The sequence below is a fragment of the Neovison vison genome, chromosome 8, assembly GCF_020171115.1.
Source record: "Neovison vison isolate M4711 chromosome 8, ASM_NN_V1, whole genome shotgun sequence".
In the NCBI taxonomy this organism is placed as follows: domain Eukaryota; kingdom Metazoa; phylum Chordata; class Mammalia; order Carnivora; family Mustelidae; genus Neogale; species Neogale vison.
Window position 1 is genome coordinate 92995203 of NC_058098.1, and position 25498 is coordinate 93020700.

A 25498-nucleotide genomic window follows, 5' to 3' on the forward strand; every position below is an offset into this window, starting at 1 on the left:
GCACCAGAGATGGCAGAGAATGTTCTAGGTGGTGGTGGTGAGGAGATGCCCCCTGGAGGACCGGCTCTACTCTGAGCCAGGCAGTTGGCTGATTTGAAGGGCTTGTATCAGGTTCACGAACAGGCGCTTGTCCCAAGGGGGCAAGCGCAGCCGCTGCTGTTATCCCATTTCTGGCCTTATGCCCCGTGGTTCGGAGTGTGCCCCCCACCCCCGACCCCCGGGCTCTGCACTTATCCTCCAGACACCGGCCAACTTTTCACTCTGTGTGGTCTGCCCCTGCGACCCTCCCACAGCTTAACACAATCTGAACTGAACTGCTTCAAGGCCCAGCTAGTGAACATCCAGCTGCCTCCACACTGTCTTGCCCAACCACACCTGCTCTGGCATTAGGCCCTGAGGCTCATCCCCTCCCCGCAAGGGGCTCTAAAACAGGCTCGTTTCTCCCCTTCCCCCACTTGGCTTTATTCTGGAGAATGCTACATCCTCCTTCTGTTTGGACCAGGAGACCTTTTGCAGCAAGGGCTGCTTTTCAAGCCACAGGAGGGCTCAGGCTGCCCAGACCAGCGCTCCCCTCGATGGCGAGGATACCCGTGTTAACTGGATCGGCGGGAAACCCAACCCAGAGGTTTGGGATGTTTCCAAGGGCTCCTTGCCTTGCGCAACAGGTAGGCTTCCTCCTCCCAGTGGGCCTTTGCCTGCTCTAGTCCTCAGTCCCGTCTAGGGGGTGCGACGGCTGCCCTCCGGATCACCCACCGCAGCTGCAAGGTGCGAGAGGGGCGGAAGAACCAAAAAACCATGAGACAACACTGTGGCTTTTGAAACAGGTACATAGGCTCCCTTGTTTAATAGCAGTTAAGACAGAAAAATGTACAGGAGGGATCAACATGCTCTTTCCACAGGGGAGGCTCCCAAGAACCGCGAGGCCTGTCTGCATTGGTAGCTTTAGGAGTGAGTCTTCAAGAAAAAAAAAAAAAGTTCCCTTTAGAGTTAAAAATGGACTCTCCTAAATTTCCTCCATAAATGTGTAACTATTTGTGCAAAATAAAAACGCTATTTCCAACACATTAGTGAAAAGTAATTACGAACGCAGGCAAAGGAAAAGAAAAAGAAAAAAAAAAAAAAGAAAAAGAGGCAGTTGAAGCAGCCAGGAGCAGAGTCCTGGGAGAAGAAGGCGAGGGGAGGGGCGCTGGGTAGCAGGCCCCAGGGAGTGTGGAGAGGCTTTATGAGGGAGGTCATGGCCATTGCCGATCTTGGGGATAGGAGAGCCCTGGGTCTGGGGCTTGCTGAGCAGACCCTTGTCAGGTATGCGATGGAGCTAGGCTGGCTTTGAGGCCAAGAGACCACTAGGCCTGGTATGCGATGAAAACAGTGGCAGCACTCCTTGGAAGCTGGACAATCCTTTTGTCAACAGGGATTCCGCTGGTTCCATTTTCTACCCCCCAATAGCTTCATTCACAGTCCCAAGAGATTTCCTGTGAACGTCCAAACTATACGAGCTGCCTACACTATTACTGAAACCTATGAGGGTCCCAACCCAGAAGGTCCCTTTAGAAACATGGACCTGGTTTCCCCAAGAACTTGGCTAAGAGTCACACTAACCCCAAGCTGTAGGCTTCTAGCCACCGCTGCTCTTGCTCTGCTACTGGGGCCTGCTGGGGCACTTCCATATCTCTGGGTGCCCGAGGCCAGGTCTTAGGAGTCTGAAGGGCATGGCATGGCCCCATGTGCACAAGTCCTCTCAAGGCCTGGTCCAGCTAGAGGCCTGGAGATCAGACTCAAAAATCTGACTTCGCCAATTCAAACAACTTGAACATTGCCGGTCCCTGTTTTTTGACCTTCCCATGCCCAATGAGAGTGTGTCTCTAGACACAGCTCAGTAGCAGCATGTTGGTTTCATCAGAGAAGACTGAAGATAGACCGAGAGGAAAAGAGAGCCACCAAAGGGTCCTCCCCTAAGAGTCTTGAGCTGGGTAAGTGTTTTCTTTAGAGGGAGGTCGTGAATGAGGTGCAGAGGAAGCCCCATTCCACTACCCTGTCTGCTTTTCCTCTACAGCAGTCTTTCCAGGGTATGGGCTTGAGACCAGCCCAGCAATGATGACTCAGAGAAGACAAAATCTCTGACATGCTTAAGGTTCTCTCTGTCCCATGTCCCATGTCCCAAGATCCATCTGAAAGGATCTTGCTGCAGACGGGAGACCAGTGAAGGAGTGTGTGTTGGGCCCTTCTTAAGCAACAGGACTTTAGATTAGTGTAATCATTTCTTGCTCTCTTTCAGTCGAACCCAGGGCTTGGGTGATGGCATCCGGGATCTCATTCCCATGGCCCCCCACTTTCCCTTGCCTTTTGCAATTCTGGGTGGCAGCATTCATCCCTGACCCTGCTCCTGAGACCCTGGGCCAAGCACTGAGGCCTCAAGGTAAGCCTTAGAAAGCTTCTGTAGAGCATCCATGCAGCCTGGCCTCTCCAACTTTGAGGAAGGCTCATGTCTGTGGTGTGTAACCTCTTCTCCTTGGTTTGCAAGTTGGGATGGGATTCTGGGGGGGTTGGGGTGGGGAATGAAAAAGGAAGCATTGCTCTCCCCAGAAGCAGCTAAGTAGCTGACAAAGGTAGTGAAGAATTCTGTTTGATGAGTCTCTCCTCCCACTAATCCAAGCTGGAAATGCCTGTGTGGCTTATTTGTCATTGTTTGGTGATGCACAATTACACGTTTGCCGGTAGCCACAGGAGCACCTTCCCAAAGAGTCTTAGAGTGCAGGTTCCTCTGGCTGACCTCACAGCAAAGCCCTTGCGCCAGGTGTCGGGAGCCCATCTGCGACAGCAGACACAGCCTCCCAACTAGCTAGTCCAGGCTCCCTTGGCACACTCCAGAATGTACAAGATGGGATTATAGACAACCTTTCTCAGATGAGGCCAAAAGATGGCTATGGGGGTCTCAGGAGAGGACAAAAGGCTTGGGCTTGAGTAAGAAGAGCTTCACATCAAGGATATGACTTAGTAACGGACCGCTGGGCCAAAGGCGACAAACTACTAGCCACGACTGTCCCCATCTGCTTCATGGGGACAATGGTTCCATCCCAACAGGCATGCTGTCCAGCTGCGGCTGCCGCCACGGTACAGAGCTGATAATGTTTCTTGTAAAGATGGTGGCCAGAGAGCTGGTTTCAATCACAAGGGGCACTCCCCAGTAACCTTCAGGTTTTACTGAAGTGTTAAGGAAGGTCCATTTTCAGGCTTCTAGAATCTGACCAAACCCAATGACACTACTGAAGAAGGTCAAGTCTGAGACTCTCTGTGAAGATCTATGGAAGTAACTGCTGATCTCTGCTCTGAATCCAGTGCCTTGACCCTGAAAGAAGACGATGAGATGAACAGGGAAGGGACCGAGGCTCTGATTCCATTCACATTGGCTTTCAAGAGCTAATAAAACTCTTCCTGGTGTGGAGCAACCTGCGGTTAGTCATGGGGTCCAATTATCACCACTGTATACTCAGCTCTATCTTGCCCCAAAAAAGTCAGCAATAAAAGCACTGGGTCAGACCTGGGCTGAAGAAATGGCCACTCTCAGGGGACTGGAGTGAAGCTGTCCTCTGGCCACACGCCATGCTTGTCCCCCTGCTGATGAACATTGGTGGACTGGGGAGATACGAACTTCCAGAACCGTGTGTGCTGGTCCTTCATGTGTGCTGGCCTTTCATACACTAAACAGTAACATTCTCCAGGTCCTCTCCTTGCATCAGGAAGGACCAACCTCCCCTGTGTGGTGAATGGGGCACTGGGAACGAACAGGATATACTTTGTTATCTTTTTGCCTACTCACCTTACCTCCCAGGACCAAGGACCCATTACGTCTGTGTCATTCCTGAGCCCCAGACCAAGGTTCTAGGGCAGCGATGAAAGGTGGTTCATCGTCCTGGGACTGGTGACACCACCATCTCTAGGCCACTACAGAGTACAGTATGACATCCCCGGAGTCCCAGCCTAGCAACACCTCATGTACTTGCTTTTTCTTGTGCCTCTTTTACTATAGGGAAAGGTTACGTGAATACTGTACACAGGTTATTAAAAAAATACATTTGCTCTCTTTGAAGAAGAATGCACAAGGCAGGGCCAGCTGGGCCTGGGTCCCGGCCTCTGGGGCTGACGTGAGCAGCCTCTGCAGGCCTGAGGCTAACTTTCATGAGTGGTGGCTGCTGATGAGTCCCCGGAGCTGCTTGGCCACAGTGTCAATCAATTTCTGCTTGTCTCGCTCATTTTTCCGGAACTGTGCAAACATGTTGTTCTTGCGGCTGGTGTCCCTCATCCTAAACAGAGGAAGAAAGAAGGAGAACAAAGTGTTTGAGGAGACAATGGTGGAAGGAGACCAGGAGGGAGGTGGGATGGCTCCACACATCTCCACCTCTGCCCAGACCTGAGAGTCCAGAATATTTCAATTGTCAAGCCCCTACTTAACCTATTGTTCAGGAAGCTGTCCTGTGGCACCCACTGCCCTCCCAACCTCAGTCACCTCTGGAAGAGAGTCCAAAGCCAGCGATGGAGGGGCCAACCTCCTTATCACCCACACCCCCCCACTGCACCTCTTTCCTTCCCTTCTAAGCTCCAGGTGTGCAGCTCCCATAGGAATCTTGGGCGTGCTGAAGCCCTGAGGGTCAACAGGCTCTTACAGAATATCTAGATCCAGGGTCCACTTATCATCTCCTGAGCTCGTGAAATCCTGCTGCGACCTCAGAGCTGGTATTTGAAAGAGAAAGCAGGAACAAACTCTCAGCTAGTAATTCTAAGAGGAGATGAGTAACTGAAAGCCACTGTGTATTTCTAAACTTCACTGGGTGGCTGCTCTGTCCCATCCCTAACAAAACTAAGGGCCTGACCGATCTCTCTTGTCTCAGAGTGAGGATCCAGAGACGGCGAGGCGGTTGAGCACATTGTGAGAAGGAGAGCAGACGGACCGTCCTTTCGCTTGTGGAGCCAGAACTTCAGCCAGGAGAAGCCCCTGAGAACCCGAGGGTTGTCCATACCCTCACACCTTTGACCTTCGCAGAGCTTTCTATTACTGGGTCCCGCCAAAGCTCCAGAGATGGCATATTCCTAGAGGGCAAACCATGGGCAGTTCTGGCCAATGGTTGTGGCCAGATGGAAAGACCTAACCAGGAAGCATAGGTAAAGTCATGACCAGGTTATGGTGTCACAGAAAGGCCCAAGTCTGGGTAAGCCATTGTGATAGAACGTGGGAATGTGCTAATCCCTGCAGAGTCCACAACCTCTGACATCTGACCATGACCTCTGGCCTCAGTCTCTGCACACTAGACCTCCAGCCCACTGCTAGTTCTGGTGTCAGAGAATTAAGAACACTGCCCAGACCAATTTCGCCCTGGGGTAGGCACAGGCGATCTTCACCACCATCCCCCAGGATCTGGGCTGGCTTTCTGGCTTCACAGCTCCCTGGGCTGTATGTAGACAGGTCCGAAGGAGGGGAAGGAAACTGATAAGCCTGGTAATCTATGGCCAGGCATACTTCCCAGGGGCCTTTGGCCAATCCTGGTCCCCCCCACCTTTTTTTTTCCCCCTGTGTGGTGTTCTTTGTTCAGAGGGGCAGATGTGAGGCCAATGGGTTAAAGCTAGAGATGCCACAAGGGCAGTTACATTCATGAGGCTGGGAGATTCTGATGAGCACCAAAGCTGTGTGGTTGGGGCCAACACTGAGAGCCACCATGAGTTGCGTCTTCTTTCACAGATCTAAGCTTATGGGTCTTCAGACTGGAATTATTCAAGTAAACTCAGAACACTGAGTATAAGGTACAACCACCCACCTGTACAGGACTGAGCTTGGAGGGGAGGAAGAAGAGGTGACAGAGGCTGGTTGAAAAGAAAGCACATGGTCCTCAGGCTCTGATGATTACTGTATTTGGTCCCTTATGCATGGACTGGACAATTATGTCTGTGGAACTGGCCTGACTTTAGATTATTTATCCCAGAGAAGGATTCCATTTCCTTTGCTGAATATGCTATGAATCTAAAGAAAAACAATCCAAAACAAGGAAGGAAGAAAGGAAGAAAGGAAGGAAGGAAGCAGAAAAACACTCCCTACATGTATAGGGCGTTCATTTTAATGTCCTTTGTGATCATGAATTTCATGACTCCTTGAAGCTGCCCAGAGATGGGGAGCCGGAGTTGGCTTTCAGCTCTCATAAAAGAAGCTCTCCAATAAGGTAGGAGAAAGGGAAGAAGAAGGTAGTCCCTGAGCCTCAGAGGCTAGGAGTTCTCGGCAATTAAGGCCCAGAGTTGGGATTACTCCAAAGATAAACTCAAGTGCCTTGACGGCTGATGACAGCATGCTGGTTTGTGCCCTGGGAAGAACCCAAACCAAAGTGGGGGGCCCTCTTCCCCTTCCCTTCCATTCTGTAAGCCTGGGATCCTGATCTACTTTGGCTAGGGCCACCTCTCAATGACACAGGTGCCTCTTCTGTTTCCTGAATGTCCTCGGCATGTTGAAAAGGAGAGATAGTCAAGCTCTGGTGGTAGATCTGGCTGGGGCGAAAGCAGGAAAGGGTCAGGTAAAGGGGCTGATTCCTATGAGGCTGTGAAGTAGGGATTTTGGGGATCCGGGTGGCCTTTGGCCCTCCTGGGTTTGGGAGGAAGCTTTTAAACCCTGCTGTCAGGGTCTGTTACTGTCAGGTCTCCAGAATCCACGGAGAGGCTGACTGTTCCAGTCCATTGCTGATCCACAGAAAGTGGAAGAGACAATGCCTCTTAGATCTAGAGATTCTTAGGAAGAGACAAGCAAAGGACTGTTGAGAGAAGGAAATGGAAGGGAATCCCACAGCCCATTTGGACACAGAGTGAATACAACATTAAACACCACCTGGAGGGCCCAAATGTCCCTCATTTCAGCTGGGATTAGGCCTTGCCTCTAATAAAAAGTTTTCGCCAGGAGACGTAGGTTCCAGAGCTTAATGCCATGGGCTTCACCACCAGGAGGTGGCGGAGAAGGGGAGACTGCTGAGCAGCTCCCTTCTGTCAGGGCCGAGTTTCAAGCTTTGCACTAGCAAAGAGTGTGGAGCGTGCCAGGAAGCTGAGTGGGAACAAGCTTTTCCCTGGCACCAATGGGGGAAAGAAAATCCCTGCCACCACCTCCAGCCCCATAGGGATTGGTATGCCAAGGGTCACTCTAAGGACCGAGGACAGAGGAAACAGCCAGCCAGTTGGCACCAGACTAGTTTAGTAGATTAGTATGTCAGGGGGGAGAAAAGTCAGAAGGTAAGGATTTAGTGTAGTCGTTAGTGTCAGTGAGGAAACCAGAAGGACTTGCCTCAAAGTGATGGAAAAGGCCCAAGTGAATAATATACTTACTCTCTAGATATCCTAGGGAGGAAGGTCATCAGGAGAGAGAATCATGGGAAACAAAGTTAAAATGGAAACATCAGTCTGTCTTGGTCTGGCGAAAGCTGCACCCTGGGCTCTTGGTTTCTTGGCTCCAAACACTTTCCTCTGCCTCCTGTTCTTGCTTACTTTCCACTCCTCCCCTTCCCACTCTTCTAACTGCACAGTAGGGAGGACAGGACGTACCTTAGCCTTTCCTCTGCTTACGGCTGCACTCTGACCTCCTAGCTGCTGGTCCCATGTACCCAAGTTCACATATGGTCACATATGTACTTGCTGTATTGCTTAGATGTGGGGTACTCTTCTAAGAAGCTTCAAAGAAGCTTGCACTTAACTAGAGTGATGACAATAAAAACCCCCCCTTTTACGTGTATCCTGGTCTCTGGCCTGCCAGCTCTCAACTAGGTTAGGAAAAGCCAGAGCTAGGCTGCATAACAGATTCCAGCATCTGGGTGGTGTACTGGTTAACCATGAGACGATCTGGAGCTGTCTAACCCAATCTCAGTGGGAGCACCTCTGTTGGCCAGTGACTGCCCAGAGCAAGAATGAGACACCGTGTCCAACAGCTTTCTTGGGACAGTCGGTACAACAAGGCTCAATCTGGCAGGAAGTTTGGGGGTGGGGTGGGGGGCTGAATGGGGATGGTGCTGCTGAAGGTTTCAGGCATTCCAGGAACTTCTCTGCTAGAAACCACAGAAGCCATCTTTCATGGGGGCTCTTCTGTCCATTGTCCCCAGATGATTGGGGCCAGTCTCACTCTGTTCACCAGGTGGCCTGAACCCAACCTTACGGCATCTTCCTTTTTTCTCTTGTCATCTTCAGCTAAAGAGATGTTGCCCCATTCAGCTCCAAGGGCTTGTCAGAGTCCACCTGACCCATACTTGGCCTCAGCTTGTTGGGGCTCAGGAGCTAAGAGGCTACAAGAGGAAGGACAGCTTGCCCAATCCAATAGCGGAGACTATGGGTAGCACTTACGGCAATTCCAAGAACAGGCCTCTCTGCTGTGTTTGGAAGGTACTGGCCAAGAGGAAATTATCCCTGACACTGATTCCCATGCCCTTTCCCCATCTCCCAACAGAGACCACCAGACTGTGTACTCACTTCTCAAGCAGGGTCAGAGCTGTCACTGGGTTCACTCGCAAGTACTTGCAGTTGGGCTGACCATAGTCAGCAAGGTAGGTCGACCAGTCCCACTGGATGAAGAGATCCAAAAGCTGTAAAATATTGAAACCCCACCCCAGGGATTAATCAGACAAGACAAACCAGGACTTTAGAAAACCCCTAACATCCTCTACTACCAGCTAACGGTAAATCTGAAAAACAAAAATAAAAATGTAGTAAGAGAAAGAATGGCTGAAGATTGTTCATGCAACTACAGAAATCAGTGAGTCATCAGAAGAAGGCCGAGTCGTCTCGGCCATAAGCGTTGTGATCGTTGTGATGCTGCTAAGACTATGGGCTCAGCATTTAGCTCTCAGGGGCAGGCCTGAGACTGTCATAAAACTGGTCACTTATTCATTTAATAAATACTTGTCAAATGCCTCCCCTGTGCCAGGCACCACTCTAGAAGCTCAGAATTCAATAATGAACAAATGAAGATGGGTACAGTCCGTGGCACATACACACTGTACAAGTTTTGAGGTTAAAAGGTGTGGGTGGGTTCAAGAACCAGGGGGCGCCTGGCTGGCTCAGTGGGTTAAAAGCCTCTGCTTTCGGCTCAGGTCATGATCCCAGGGGCCTGGGATTGAGCACTGCATCAGGCTCTCTGCTCAGCAGGGAGCCTGCTTCCCTTCCTCTCTCTGCCTGCCTCTCTACCTACTTGTGATCTCTCTCTGTCAAATAAATAAATAAAATCTTGGGGAAAAAAAAAAAAAAAAAGAACCAGTTTCCTGACTTGCTGCATTGACTTTGCCCAAGTTGCTCAATGGATACCCTGAGATACACTGAGAAAATACATATCTTGGTCTCTGGCCCTCATTACCAGCAAACAAAATTACAAACCCTCGTAATTTCCCAAGTGATAAGAATACTAGGAACATCTCTTGTCCTAATATTGGCCTATGACCCCTGTTCTTGATACCTATCTCCTCAAAAAGAGTGTGATTTCCTGGGTGGCGGGAGTGTCTTTTGTTCTAATGAGGTGATCCTGGGTGGGAACCCGGATACGGGTTGGAAAGATCAAGCCATGATTAGAAGCTTGGAATTTTCGGTCCCACCACCCATTCTCTTGAGAAGGGAGAAAAGCTGAAAACAGGGTTCACAATTCATCGTGCCCATGTGGTGACATTTCCATAAAATCCCTGAAGTACAGGGTTTGGAGAGCTTCCGGGTTGGCGAACGCATGGAAATTTGGAGAGTGCTGTGCCTGGAGAGAGCACGGGAGCTCCTTCACACCCTTTTCCCCAGACCTTGCCCCACGCATCTCTTCCACCTGGTTCCTGAGTTATGGCCTTTTCCAATAAACCTGTGATCTAGTAAGTAAGATGTTTCCTGACTTCTGGGAGCTGTTCCAGCAATTCAGCAAACCTGAGGAGGGGTCAGGGAACCTCCATCTGCAACAGGTGGTCAGAAGCCCAGGTGGATAGGCAGGTGGCTGGTGTCTCAACTGCGGGGACGGTCTTGTGGAACTGAGCCCTCAACCTGTGTGAGCAGACGCTGTCTGCATGTAAACAGTGTCAGAATTGAGTCAAATTGTAGGACATCCAGCTGGTGTCGCAGGGAACTGCTTGATGTGGGGAAAAATGTCCACGCATTTGGTGACCAGAAGTGTCAGAAATGAAATGTTTCATGTGGGTAATAAAGGACACTTGGGGGAGAAATACAGTAGGGAAGAACGGAGTTTTTCCCTACGTAGAAAGCAAAGAACTGAGTTTTTTCTCTATACATCGACATATACACATGCCTCTAGTATGTAAACAGGACACGGAAACAACACAGAAACACGGAACTAAAGAATGAACGGATCGCGTCGCATTACATGAGGCCATCTTTGTTGCATCTGTGTGGACACTGGCTGAGTAGATGAAAACAAGGGCCACCGTAGGTCAGGACTCAAAAATGGGCTTAAATCCATGCTTGAGGGCACAGAGCCTGGCACTTTCGGGAGTGTCTGAGAAGAATGCCATGGAGTTAGGAGTGCCAAGAACTAGATGGGTCTAAGAAGATAATGAGAGCACTCTGAGGGTAGACTGAGCTCTGAGTCTGGGGGAGAGCCCGACTTAGAGAAACTTAAAAGAATTTTGTCAAAGGCTTTGGTTTCCCAGCTGGATTTAGCTTCAGGTTATCACTCTAACAAAATACTTGAAAACTGTACCTGAGTAAAACTAATAAAGAAATCGGTGCATTTCAAAGGCAGTTGTGACGAAAGGGAAACCGTTGCTGCCCTCTGTAAGCTTCCAGATGGGGTAAAGTCCCGTTCTCACTTTGCTGCATAGGGGGAGGGCCCCTAAGTAATCTTTTTGGTAATGAGATACATGTAAAGGCTTTTGGGACTCAAGACATGTCCCTGCTTCTCCCTTTCCAAGCGGTAACTGCTGACGGAGATGAGTGGGTGGCCATCTCTCTGTGCAGAACAAAGACCAGAGAGGCCTAGAGTCAAATCCAATGCCAGAGCCTGGGCTCCAGGCACACCTTCCTCCCCTGTCTGTCTTCACTGTGCAGCTGGGCAAACAGGCACTGTGGGCCTTGCCCTGCTTGGCCAAGCCTCCTCTTCCAACCATTCTTTTAGAATAGTTGTTATAAACCTCCTCAGGCAGGACAGGAATTGGCTGACATCCTGAGCCTAAAACTGAGAAAAGCCCCTATCCCTTCAGCCAAGAAAGGGGCGTGACAGATGAGAGGAGACGGGGAGAGAGCAGACATGTCGGTTGGTCTAGGCTGGCCTGGCCCCAAAGGGCCGTCTCAGGCCTCTTTCAGGTCAGGCCTATTTTAGTTGGCAAGTAAAAGGCCTTCTACCACTTCCTTTCACTGCCCCCAAGGCCTAACAGAGCTCTGCTTGAGGAGAGAATTTTCCCTGACTTCCCATTCTCACTGTGGTGGTTCTGTGCTGTAGTGACCAAAGACCACGTGAGACAGTTCTCTTTCCCTGTTCCTAAGAGTGCGAGAGACACTCGGGGTGTCCTTGGTTCTGTGCAGTCCTCCCACTACTGTGCTTTACAAACACAATTATGCCTTTCCCTCAAATCCCAGGAAAAAATTATGAAAAAAGATAGCATCCTTTTAATTAAAATTTCTTCTCGGAAAAAGGTGAAAAACCTGGGGGAGCCTGTTACTATTTGCCCAGCAGGGAGTGAATACAAAAAAAAAAAAAAAAAAAAAGATGAATAACAAGTTGAATTGGAAGATTCGGAAAACCCAATTTCCTAAAAGTTATTCTAGGTATTTTCAGGTGTGCACCCACATGCGCGCATTTGATGAAACTACCTTCTCTATTAACGATTCCTAATTTCTGTGATGGAATTAAGTGGTATGCGTATTTTCTGATTTATCGCAAAGAATGCCATGTCCTTCTGGCTGCTCACAACTGGGTAAATCACCAGTGGGGTGTGGAGGGAGGTTCATGATTTAGCTCCTTGGTTTTCTATTTTTATCTTCCTGCCCAAGTCTCTCAATGCCAGTATCGAGCCTAAAAGCTCTGGGATGATGAACTTAAAAACTTAATCCCATTCTGGGCACGAAAACTACACAGATCTATTAAGCTCAACAAGTCCAAGCCTGTTGATCACAGTCTGGGTCTGTGTTGCTTTCCGTGGTCCCTACAGGGGCTGGTGCCCAGATCTTCTGGCTGCCCTTGAGAGAGATGGACATAGACTACTAGAGTCTGGGGAGCACTCAACCAAGTCAGCAGCATGGAGCACGGTTCCGCTGGATTCCACAGAACAGTGTTAGGAGGCCAGGAGACCCGCAGGCCAGCACGGATCATCAGCACCGATTCCATACCGACTCGCAATGGTGAGTCCGCTTCTCCGAGCCGGGACCTCCACATACAATGGCCCTGTTATGGCTCAGTGAAGACTCTCGCAGGGATGCAAAACATTTGGTCACCACTAGTGAGCTCATTCTTCTTAATTTCTAAGATTTTTCGTTTGGAACTAATTTCAAACTTATCCCAAGGTTGCAAGAATAAGCAGAGAATAAAGAACATCGTATGCCTTCCTCCCACACCCATCACCAACATTTCACACCATATGCTCCAGCCTTCGTGCGCTCTTTCTCTCTTTACACACATGGGCACACGAGAGCTTCCTTTTCTGAGTCGCTTGAGAGGAACTTGAGTGTACCATGGCCCTCTATTCCCAAGTACTTCAGCATTCCCAAGTATCAGGGATATTCTCTTGCATAACCATAGTAGTTTCCAACTGCAGAGAATTTAATACTGACATGGTCCATATTCTAATTTCAGAAATTGAGCCACTAATGTCCTGTATATAGACTTTGGCTTGAGTTTTGCTCCAATATATCATATCGCTTAGGACGTGGTATTACATTTAATTGTCTTCTGTTGAGTCTCCTTTAATCTGGACTCTTTCCACAGCCTTTCTTATATTGACATTTTTGAAGAACAGAGTCCCCTGCCACCTTTTTCTCCACTCAGTTTTGTTTTTTTCTAGTGCTTTCTCATACTTAGATTTAAGACCTGCCCTTCTGGCCGGAATTCTACCTCAGTGCTGCTGTGTACTCCTCAGAGGAACCCTGTCTGGAGGTGTACACTGTTTATTTGTCTCTCCTTGGTGGTATTAATTTTGAGCACTCTGTCAAGATGTCGTCTGATCTCTCCCTGACAAGGTTTTGTGTTTTCCTTTGCAACTAGTAAGCAACTGAAGACAGTTTAAGACCATGCGAATATACAGCTCCTGATTAAAATTTCCCCTCAGCTTTAGCGTCCACTGAAGATTCTCCTCGGCTTCAGCTTCACTGTCATGGTTGCAAACAGATGGCATTCCAGCTCCACTCTTCCTTGCACATTTATCACTTGTCACTCAGCATTTCTCCCCCCATTAACTTACGTATTTATTTATGGCATAGACTCATCGGCTCCCATTTTCTCAATGGCTTATAGTCATTACTATACCTAATTCATTATTTTGGTGCTCAAATTGTCCCTGATTTGACAAGTGGGAACCCCTTTGAGATGGAGCCCATATACTTTCTGAGGTCACGCTTCCTTTCTGACATAATAAGGTGTTTCAGGCTTGTCTTGCATTGACCATGCCCCAGCCATTTCTCTGAGGAGCTCTGATTTCTTTTAGTGGTAATGTTATAGAGACCAGGATTTGGGGGCTAGGTGTGGCCATTGCTCCTGGAGCATCTTTGTTAATTGCTACTGGGGGGCAAACCGTGGGAAGTTAAGCCCTTTCAGTGCACAGTGCTAGGAAACACATGCATGTAAACATACACATACATATGTGAGCACATGCACATACACGTGTTGTACATGGGTGTAAACATGTACACATTCATGCTTTGGAAAGGACGAGTTTATAGCAACACCTCCAATTCTAATCATTCTCCCAGAGTTCTTTCTTGCCTTCCTCCATTCTGTATTTGCGCATGCTTTCTTCCACAGCGGATATCCTGGCTCTCAAGAACATCATCTCAATTACTAATTTATTCAGGCCTGGAAAATATCTAAATAGGTTCAGAACTATTTGTATAGGCCACTACAGGAAAAAATGCACAATTTTTCCCTCCCAACTTAAGACTGAGTGTACAATCCAACACCATGTTTCTAAGTCACTTGGGCTCATTCTTAATTCTCCCTTCAGTGTAGTTATGGTATTCAGCTAAATAAATGGGTTCATTTGTGTCCACTTGCTTTTAGTTTTAGGCTCCTCCCTCCCACCCTTGTTAATTTTTTAAATATGCAGGACATTAACATGCTTCCAAAAGCCAACTCAGAGAAGCGTTGTTCCCTCCCTTGCAGTATCTCTTTTACCCCGATCCCTTCCATGGCTCACAGGTAACCAACTCCCTTGGTTTTGGATTTGTCCTCCTTACGCTTCTATTTGTGAAGAAAGGCAGAGGCACCCATGCTCTCTTATTTCTTTTTCTTTCTTTCATAGAAAGTAGCCCATTATATATGCACTTTAATAACTCTTACCTCTTGATGTTCAGAAGTAGGTGGTAGATGGAGAAGAAAGGGGGGTCGGGGTGGAAGACTGAAGTTAAGATCACTTCCACAATCTTTATGATTTGAACATCACCTTGCAACTTTTACCATATCCTCATGCTTTGTGTTCTTATCTACTTAACATTTTTTTTTCTTATCGCTTCACATTTGGATCTTAAGAAACATGTAAAAAGAACATCTGACGTCACTATCACAAATGGGAACCCACTCCTATGGCCATAAATGGAAGATATTCCAAATACTAGCACCACCAGGAGGTGTTGCCCCTACCACAAAGACTAAAAGGGAATGGCTTAGGTCATGCTTTCGCCTTTCATGGTACCTCTCGGTGTTATCTAAACCTGCATCGTGACTACCGGAATGCCTTCTGTACCTCCAGTATTCCGTCCACCCTATGTTTCGGGTTTAGGCTGTGACTTTTAGCCAAGAGTTCAGGGAAGCTTGTGTGCCTGGAACAGAGTTAAGTGACCTGTGTGTACCAAGGAGTACTCAGGACAGAAGTTTATGAGAGATGATCAGTGTATGCACGACTTCTGTGTGCTGGGCTGGTCAAGAAGGGCCAGAGCCAAGGGTCTGCTTTGGCTGGTGAGGCCTACCTAGCAAGCCTGGCTGGGCTGGGAAACTTGTTAACACAACCACAAGGGTAGTTCACTTTGCTCACTATCAGGTATCCTCATTAGCGTTTCTCTGTAGTTGGCTTTTGGGGAGTTTTTACTTCTGCATTAGAACACTGTTACAATTCCCGATTCCGCATGGGATGTCTTCTGATAGGATTTACAGAACCACACTTTTGGGCTGCACTATGCTCATTCTATTTATATTTAAGAGGGTTTTTTCCCCCTTTTTTTTAAAAAAAATATTTTTAAGCAATCTCTATATCCAGCATGGGGCTCAAATTTACAATCCCAGGATCAAGAGTTGTATGCTCTCCTGACTGAGCCATCCAGGTGCCCCTATAGTTCTTAAAAGTATAAAAATTAAAACCTACTAACATTTAAAAAGTTCACATGAAGTAACCTCTTCTAACATTTATTCAAAGGATTTGAAACAGTAATAACAAAACACATTTGCTTGTCTCAGATGTTCTCAATGAAAATGCAAGCCCATGAAATGCGGCAAATATTTTTAAAGCATCCACCATGTGCAAAGAACAGGACTGGGCCTTCCAAGTGCCAGTAAAGTAAATGGTTTACCTTCATAGAGGAGAATAAAAGAAAAGCAAGAATAACTGTAATCCAAGCCAAATCAGTGAAATGCTATATTACATGACATACTGACTATTACTCCTTTTGAACTATCAACTGAACATTTTGCAAAATTTTTACTTATCACAAAAGTTAAAATTTAAATTTAGGACAAAATTTAAACAAATTGTGGTGTAAACCACAACTCACTCACTCACTCTCTTTCTCTCTCTCTCTCTCTCACTCCATGTGCTTCAAGTTTAATGCCCTAGAGGTGGTGGGAATCATCTCAGTGATATTAAATCCCAGTTAGACTTATATCACGGTCATAGAGTTCAATATGGAAAAGTGCTTGCATTTTATTAATTTTATTAATTTTTCTTTTGAAATAATTTTAGGCTTATGTAAAAGTTGCAAAAATAGTTTAGATACATAGTCCCTCTGTACCGTTCACCTCTCAATGTTTACCATTGCCATGGTATAATGATCAGAACCAAGAAATTAACATTGGCACAATACTAGTATCTAAACTACGACTATTCTGCTTTCACTAGATTTTCCACTAATGTCCTTTTTCTGATCCATTCTGGGATCCCGCCTTGAACTTATTCGTCATGTCTCCTTTGTCTCTTCCAATCTGTCACAGTTCCTCTTCTAATCTCTCAAGACCTTGATACTTATGAACAGTGTATCTTTGGTCTTTTATTTTATAGACTGTCCCTCAATTTAGGTCTACCCAATATTTTCTATGGCTAGACTGAATCAGTAGTTCTTAGCCAAGGGGGAGCTTACTTCCAAAGGGACATCTGGCGATGCTTGGAGACATTTTTGGTTGTAACGAGTCTGGGGGTAGAGGGGGTGTTGGTGGTGATGCTGCTTCTAGTGGGCAGAAGCCAGGGATACTGTTAAACATCCTACAATGCTCAGGACAGCCCTCATGACAATGAATTACACAATCCAAAATGTCATTAGTGTTGAAGTTATGCATTTTCTTGCAAGAATACTACAGAAGTGATATCATGCCCTGTTCAATGCGTCAACATCAGATCCACAGCAAAGTTACTATTTTCACCTTTGGAATTAATATACTCCTGGAGGGAGCTCTACTTTGAGGCTATGCAAATATCCTGTTTCCCCTCCAACTTTTGTCCACCAACTTTAATATCCATTGCCAGATCCTGCCTGCAACAATATTGACGGTGGTGGTTAACTAGTTCTCTCATTCCTTTGGTAGTTATTAACTGGAATTCTTCTGTGAGGAAAAGTACTGTCCTTTCACCTCCATTTATTTATTGGTCCAAGTATTTATATCAGCATTACCTCATGAATATTTATTTTATTTCCCAGGTTATAATCTTACTATGATCATTATTCATATTTTGTTTTTCAAATTGTTCCAGTTTTGGTCAGTAGGAATTCCTGCAGATTCATTCCCCAGTGTATTTTCAGCCAGTCCTACCTTTTTCTGGACACTTGCTTACTTTCTGGCACTAAGACATTGCCAGCTCATCTTGTACCTTCCCTGCCCCTGCTCTGTATTCAATCACTTTTCCAAAAAGCTCTGGTTTCTTTTAACGAAGAATGGTTTTTAGAAGCCAAGATCTGGGCAATTAGCATGCTCATTTCTACTGAGGTGTTACTGCTTTGAGGGCATCTCAGTGGACAGAGCTAAGAGATCTCTGTGTGTTTACTAACTTGCCTATCATCTATATTTATTTCTGTAACTATTTATGTATCTGTATTAAAATCATGAGTTCCTATCTGATGTCTCCAATTGCAGTCCCAGCACGACGGGGTTCATGCTAGCCTTTCCCTCTTTCCTCCTTTATTACTTCTTTCTCTGACAGTGAGAAACCTGGCTCTCATTATCTAGAATATATTTTACTTATTTGTTCAATCCTAGCACAAATTTTAGAATTGCTAATCCATGCTCCTGTGAGAAGCAAATTTACTAACTAGAGTGTACTATTTTTTTTTCTTTTTGCCTTTAGGCTTATAATTTCCACTCAAAATACTGGTTTTTAAATTACTTGGGTTAGTTCTTTTCTTCCTTATTCCTTTCAGTGTGGTTATATTATTCTTTCATAATTCAGTAAGACTCATTTTTCACTGCTTGTGTTCCATTTTGGATTCCTCCCACATTCCGGTTGACTTTTATTATTTATTTATTTGGGGGAATGAGTCAGAGCCATATAAAATTGTACGCAGAAGAATCGCTCCCTCCTCATCCCAACTAACCTGTTCTAGTTTCTCCACTTCTTTATAGATCTTTCCTAGCCACCCATTGCATGTACCCAGTTTCGCTTCTGGTTTATCCTTTTATTACTTTTGTATAAATGAGAATGTACATGGGCATTTTCTTATATCCTTTTCTTTCTCACTTGAAGGATAACATACCATAGATACTCTTCTGTGCTTTGATTTTTTCACATAATGATGTGTCCTAGAACTTTCTCCCTAAGTGCTAATTTCTTATTAATGATCATATTCTTGATGTATTCATATAAATGCTATTTTTGTAAACCCAGGTAAGTCATTTTTTAAGGAACAGGCCAGACATTATGTTTGGGGGCATTTCATTATTAAACTGGTGGCACAGGAGAGTTTTCAGTACTCACCGAGTAGGACATACTGATAAATAATGTGGCTACTTCAATCAAAAGCACTCAACTGATCACTAATGATGCTTTGACTGCAAACAGAGTTATCTGCCCATGTTATTTATCAGAAGAGGAAAACTCAAGTAGTGTAGTAGTTGATGTGACACTTTATAAGCTACATAGGTTAACAAAAACTGGAAATTACATCATTACTGATTATTATACAAAAATATGTCCAAGTGGGAAAGGATAGGACAAGGAAAGACATTTGAATCATGTTATACCAAGCAGCTCCTATAATGGACTCTCCCTCTTTCTCTCTTTTTGTCTCCTGTCTGACTTCTAATCTATTTAACTTTTATTTATTTATTTTTTAAAAGATTTTATTTATATATTTGTCAGAAAGAGAGCGCAAGAGAGAGAGAGAGTGAGAGTGAGCACAAGTAGGGAGAGCAGCAGGCAGACGGAGAAGCACACTCTCGGCAGAGTAGGGAGCCTGATGCGGACTTGATCCACCCTGGAATCAGGACCCAAGCTGAAGGCAGACGCCGAACTGACTGAGTCATCCAGGCGTCCCTCAATATGACTTTTAATTAGAGCTTTGGCAGTTCTGAAGTTGTCTGTACTATATTTCTTATTTATTTCAGAACACTCCTAGGGTTTCATAGGATTCAAATTAAAATTGTGATTTCTTGGGGGATGTGGTGGGGAGGACCAAGACCTGGAAAGGAGAGGCAAGTTGCTGAAAATCATGGGATAAACATGAGGTAGAGATGGCTTAATAGCTTACACTCCCCAAGATGCCACAGCTGTTTATTTTTAAAAATCCTCATTGGTCCAGGGATGCCTGGGGTGGCTCAGTCAGTTGAGCATTCAACTGTGGATTTCGGCTCAGATAATGATTTCAGGGTCGTGAGCTCAGTCTCCATGCTGGGTGTGGAGCCTGCTGAAGATTCTCTCTTTTCCCTCCCCCTTTCCCCATGCATGTGTGAGCACACATGCAGGCTCTCTCTCTAAAAAAGAAAAAAAAAAAAGAAGAAGAAAAAAATGTCCTCCCTGATCCAGGCTCTGGGTTGGGTTCTTGGCTGGAGCTAAGTCAAACTTCTAAACAGACTTTCTTTTTTGCAGGGTAACTGAGAAATACTAGAAAAATCCAAATGACTCAAAGTAAAAACTAGTCCAAGGCCACAGGGTGAGTTAACTGGATAGAGCACAGATAGCATCATTATAGCAGAACAAATGCCAACTTCCAGAAAAGGTTTTTGGAATGAGATGTGCGTACCAACATACATGCTTCTCTAGCAGAAAGTGTACAAGTATTTCAAATGGATGAGTTATGCATGGGTAAAGGAATAGAAGGAAATCTTCAAGTAAGAATTATAGATTAATATTTAAGCAAACAATTCTGAGGGTGTCCCTGTGATCGCACAGGCAGAAAGGACTGCCTGAAGAACTCAGAAAGTAGAGACAGACTGGAGAAGAGTGCCCTGCCTGTTCCCGCTACTGGACTAGTGCTTGTCACCCACACCAATTCACATCGTGCCTACTCTTGGGGAAGAGAGCTTACATATTTTTTGCCTTACTTTCTAATTTTGTGATCTGAGCCTCATCCCATGTAGATGGGGAGCTCGCCAAGGACGGGGATCATGTTTTCTCCTTCTGACTGCTCCACGGTGTGGACGAGCATAGGGCTAGATTCCTAGCAGAGACACGTTACATGGAATTCAAATAGGGGAACTAATATTTTGTAGGTACGATATTGGCTAGATGGTGTGACAGGCTTGTAATGTGTGTTTTGCACAGGAAACTTTCCGGCGGACCAAACCCAAGGCCCTCTTGACCAGCACTAGAAGGGTGGCTGAATGAGGAAGAAGGAAACATCAAACAGGAGAGAGAATTCCTGTCACACGTGAGTGAGGACCCAGCCCTGGATATGTGGTTCCGAGGTTCCAGAGGAGAACCCCCAGGACTACCAAATGGGAACTGGGCAGCTGTTTGGCTCCAAAGTGACATGTGGGTTGGCTCCTAGTGGGCAGTGTGGGGCCTACCCCACATTAGGGAGAGCCTCCTCTTTCTAGAATGTCTGCAAAGATTCCACGGGAGTAAAGGATCGTAGGAGCTAAGGTACACACAGACAGACACAGTTACAAAGACACACTGACGACGGCCGCACCTCTTTCCCCTGGGGGTGCTTTTCTTTACATGTTTTCTCTTGAACAGGCACACTGAGTCTTGTAGAGAATTGTGCTCCCAAAGCAGGTGTGTCTGTGAAGTAAACTTTCTGTACAAAACCCTGAATTTGTACTTTATATATATCCCATAAGAATTACTCAGGTTAAAGAGGAGAGACTACAAAACAAGTCCATGAGACATTTAACATATAATCTCACTGACAAAATTCTCAATACACTACCTCTTCAGAACATGGCCACTATATCAGAGTAAACTTACTCAAGAGAATAGGAACATACAGAACACTAAGCCAGGCAGTTTCATTTGTCTGTTCCCTGCCTTGGACCGGATGAAACCAATTGCAACATTATAAAGTATTTTTCATAATCACTGATTCACAGGTGCCTTTTAGGAGGCAGGTTAACACAGCAAAAAAGAGCCTCAGGCTGGGGGTTCCCTGACTGTCGATGTGACCCCAGATAGGCCACTCAATCTGGTTTCTCCTTCTGGTGATGGAATCAGAACAGCTCCTATCAACAGCTGAAGGCAGATCAAGAGAGAGGAGCATGGAATTGATTACTGGTCCCTTCCTGTTCACTGCCCAAGATCTCCCTCAACTCCCTAGCCCTGACTGAAATCTGGGCAAATGGAGGAAAGAGAAAGAGGGAATGATTTTAACAAACATAAACTGAGTACCAACAATGTGTCAGGCACTCTTTTGAAAGGGTAATCAGATATCTCCAGGCTGACAAGTAACAGATACAGAATGATGGGAGCCTCTAAGAGGTACGCTAACAGAGAGGACAGAAAGTTCAGGAGAAGGGCATCTAAGCCGGAGCCAGGTAGGTGGGGACTGCCTTAGAAGTAAGCAGGACAAACGAGCAAGTGATAAATGGCGTCATATGCTTAGCTAAGGAGACTGAATTTTAGCCTCGAGCCTTCTCTCCTTGTTTTCATCAAAGCTGCTATCTGCTCTCTTCTAGATCATGGGATGGAAAACTACAGTCACCACTTGTTTATGTAAATAAAGTTTTACTGGAACACAGCCATGCTCATTGGTTAACATACTATCTAGGATTGTATAGTGCCTTAATAGCTCAGTTAAGTAGTTGTGACAGCCCAAGGCTTGAAAACCCTAAAATATTCTCTATCCAGTCCTTTACAGATAAAGTTCGCCTTCAGATCCAGGCCAGGGAGGGCAGTGTGCTCTGAAATTTTCTCAGACAAGACATGTCTAATATCTCCTAAATTAAAGAAAAGACAGAGAGAAACTGGCTTCATGGAAATCCTTCCGATTGTAATGAGGGGGCAAAAAACTTTATTATCTTAACATCTGGCATCAGAATTCTTTTAAGGCAGAAAAATGGGTTTGTGTCTCGCTTTGTAAGGAGAGGGAAGGTATTTGTTCTGCTGGCTCTCGAGAGGCAGGGAGCTGATCTGAAGAGAGGGGACTTCACCAACATGTTTAAGAAGGGCCAAGAGGGAAGTTCCTACTGGTATTATGGCCCCAAATGATTTTGAAGAGCTGGGATGTCTGATTAGTGACTGTTCTAAAGCTGTTTGCTGTGTAGTATGGGATATAAATCTCTCTTAACAAGCCATGTCCTCAATCTTAATCTTTGGTCAAATCAACTCTGTTCTCAATTGCTTGGGTGGATGGGTTATTTATTTATTTCTTGGGGGAACTCAAAGAGGCTGAGTTTCACACTGCAATCTGCACAACTGCGCCATGGAAATGGGAGCCCAGGAAAGAAGACTGGAGGTTTCTAGCGATTCACAGAAATCTGAAGAAGGCTGCAGGATTTTCCACAGGCCAAGGAACTGGAATGGGGAGAGGCACCGAGTTTCTCTGGATCTCTATAGGCTAAAGGGACCTGGCTTATACATGAGTTTTACCACACTGGCCACTCAAGAGGCTTCTTGTGCCTTCCAGAAAGATCTGACCTCCTGCTCTTTTTTTTTTTTTTTTTTTTTTGCCCCCTGGTTGAGTGAGGGGAGGAGAAGGGGCCAGTAGTGGCCGTGAGGTCCCCTGCTCTTCCACCAGCCCGGCTGCCAGGCAAGGGGCGGGGGGAGGGGGAGGCCTCATTAAGCTCTTTATCAGAGACCCACTGCACATCAGCAGCTTCCCCTGAAAGGGAACGTCACTCTGAGAAATATTTATATGCCTCATAAATGTGGGTTTATAGGTTTGCTATCTAAACTCTTCACCTCTGAGACTACCTTGGTGAAGAGAAAAAGAAAGCCAGGGAGGCTTAAGGCTTTCCCATTGTCATCAGCTCATGCCTGGGGGGAGACTCCCAAATAAAAATGCCAACACTAAGCATCCCTTTGTCAGAGACTGTCCTGTAAGGTCATTTCTCATGGATGACAGCATCTGTCCTGCTGCAGGGGCAGAAGGAAAACCTATTATCAGGCTTGATCACAACCATACTGTACATCCATGTTCCAGGAGAGGACGGGAAGCCTTCGCCACGGGCTGACAGACTTGCCCCGGTCGGGGTGGGGAAGGCAGGAGGGTGTGGGCTTTGGATGGAGCTGCTGCCCCAGATGTCGTGGGAGAACGAGCCACGAGCCGTGGGCCGGTGCTCTCTCTCCTTCAGCGTACTGTGATTTGTTTGAGGTTCTTAGGTAAGTGGATTAGGACCCACACGGTTGAGTTTTTATGTAAACACCCTCCCTCTCTGGCCCAAATGAGTAAGTGGTTTAAAGCCGCACCCCCTGCAAGGGTACTCTGGACTGAAGGTTTAACATTAACAGGGTGAATATAAGCAAACACCAAGGAAATGGCAGGGCTCACCAGTCTCTGTCCTGTGCAAGCTCTTTCTCATCCACATTCTAAAGTAAACATGGTGATGAGCTAATCAGGTTTGATAAAGCAGCCCTCCAAATTTGAAATTATTAAAGAGGCTATTTAACATAGGATCTGCATCCCCTATTGTAAATTATGAACTTGACTCAGCCTAAGTACATATTGTGCCTTGAAATATTAATGACAGGAATGAGTGTGTACACTCACATGGGCTTACGCTTACTCACAAGCCGACTTCCGAAGGTAATGATGGGGAGGGGCGCGGTAGGTGTGGGATTCTCCTTTTGTAGATATTCAGCATCTAATTGTAATAAATTGTTCACAAATTGTTATATACACAAATATAAGGGGTGAGTCCTTAAGACTTTTTGCTAGGAGTGGCAGCCAATCAAAAAAGTTTGGAGACACTGGTTAGGTCACCTGCAGGAAAACACTCTCTATCCAACATCCATAATGACAGTGGTCTGGGCTTTCTTCTATAAACGGATAAATTAAGAAATTTTAGTTGTAAAAAATTACTTCTTGCCTTATATGAGTCATTACAAATTACAGCCTGGGAACTTTATGGTAGGAATAAAAAATACATCTAACATTATAGGGCAGTAAAGCTGGGGATGTCCTGATACCCTGGGCAAGTTTAGAATACACTAGAATCTCAATGGTCTGGGAAACATGCTTGGGTCTGGACCAAAGACTTGGCCTAGAGAGCCAACTTCTGAAGACCCTTAGTGCAACTGGATATGTATTTGGTTAAAACCTATTTTGTCCTGGGTTTGAGGGACAGGAGATGGAATAAAATTGCTACTCAGAGTCCACTGCCAAATTGTAGACCAAGCAAAGAAGCACGAGAAAAGTGATTCTCAACTACCAAGGGGTCCTTTCTGTTTGTTTTCCCTCTAGAAACTCCAAATTTCAGAAGAGTTCTTCTGCCTTCCAAAGACTATGTTAAGTAAACACTAGTTCCTACTAAGGTCACAGACCTGGTCCTCTTGGGGTTGGTATATTTGTTATTTCCCTTGTCTATAAATTTCTTTCTTCCCATTCAATTCTATTTTCCTAGTTATAGTAATATACCATTTTAATGAGCCATCTCAAGGCCATTTTGGAAATAGATGGGATTAAATAAATATGATAAAAATTGCTAGTGAGGATGGTACTGGCCCTTGAGAGCCAAATGAAGGGCCCAGAGAGTGAGTACAGTATGTGCTCAGAGCAAGGGAAGATGGGCACAGTTTAGACAGAGAAGAGAGAATTTCAAACAGGAGATTAATGGCTACCACGGTGCAGAAACAGGAGTAGATTAGACTTGTTTAAAGGCAGAAGAAACTGGACATTTCTTGAATACCTACTATGTGACAGATACTGGGCTGGGTATCTTACCTATTTCATTGAATCCCCAGGAAAATCAACAGCCTGGATGGGTAGGTATCTCATTTTACAGATGAAGAGATGAAGGCCCCCAAAGGTTAAAACAAGGGGTCGAAAGGAACATTATTCAGAAAGTGATAGAGTCAGGACTTGGAGGCAGGGCAGTGTGATTCCCCAGACGGGGCCCTTCTCTTCATTCTCTTTTGGGCCTCTCTGCATGGCCCAGCCTGGTGTACAACCTGGCTGAGTGGAAGTGTCCCATAAAGGAGTAACAGACTGAAGAGGTAGTAGACTATTGACAGTGTAAGGATTTAAGAAAATTTTTTTCTATTCCAAGGAGAGTGGTAATATTTCATTAGCAATCTATTTGTTGGATCAGTAGCCTTGAGGAGAATGTTTTCAGGCAGGAAGATGTGAGGTGAAGAGGACCTGGGCTAGGACAGCAGCAGCAGGACAGCAGAGAGAAGGTTGGCCTCTGTATCAGATCCGATGGGAGGATGGGAGGCTGATGGACTGTTGCAAGGAGGCAGGGAAGACTCAACCATGAGCGAGAGGCAGTTTTCAAAATCCATTTCCCTGGGGGACCAGGCATACAAGCGGACGAATCAGGCAGGTGGCCCCATGACTATTCTCATTTCCAACAAAAGCAGATGAATCAATATGGCTCCAGGTTCTCGGCACCTATCTTTTGCTTCAACTCTGCAGGAGGTGGAAAGATATGTCTTGCCTTTTGCATTGTGTTGGCTCACCATGAATTTTGTAGACAGAGAGGAAGGGTGGCCAGAGGCCCACGGCAGGTCCAATGTGACCAGAATCAGTTACGGCTCATGAAACAGTGAAACCTTAGAATTACCTAACT

At 45.9% G+C, this 25498-nt stretch overlaps 1 protein-coding gene across 3 annotated transcripts in view; it reads right to left on the reverse strand.

Moving 5' to 3' along the window:
- Positions 1–809: 809 nt before the first annotated feature.
- The window catches only part of EXOC6B (exocyst complex component 6B), a 625057-nt gene continuing 600368 nt past the window's right edge, over positions 810–25498 (reverse strand). For 2 of the 3 annotated variants that reach the window (XM_044261370.1, XM_044261368.1), the window contains 3 exons: positions 8479–8591; positions 7348–7359; positions 810–4301 (listed from right to left, as the gene is read on the reverse strand). In XM_044261370.1, the coding sequence (XP_044117305.1) occupies positions 4175–4301; positions 7348–7359; positions 8479–8591 (252 nt within the window). In that variant the 3' untranslated portion in view covers positions 810–4174. The remainder of the gene's footprint in view (positions 4302–7347; positions 7360–8478; positions 8592–25498) is intronic. The other variant, XM_044261369.1, reaches the window with a different exon arrangement.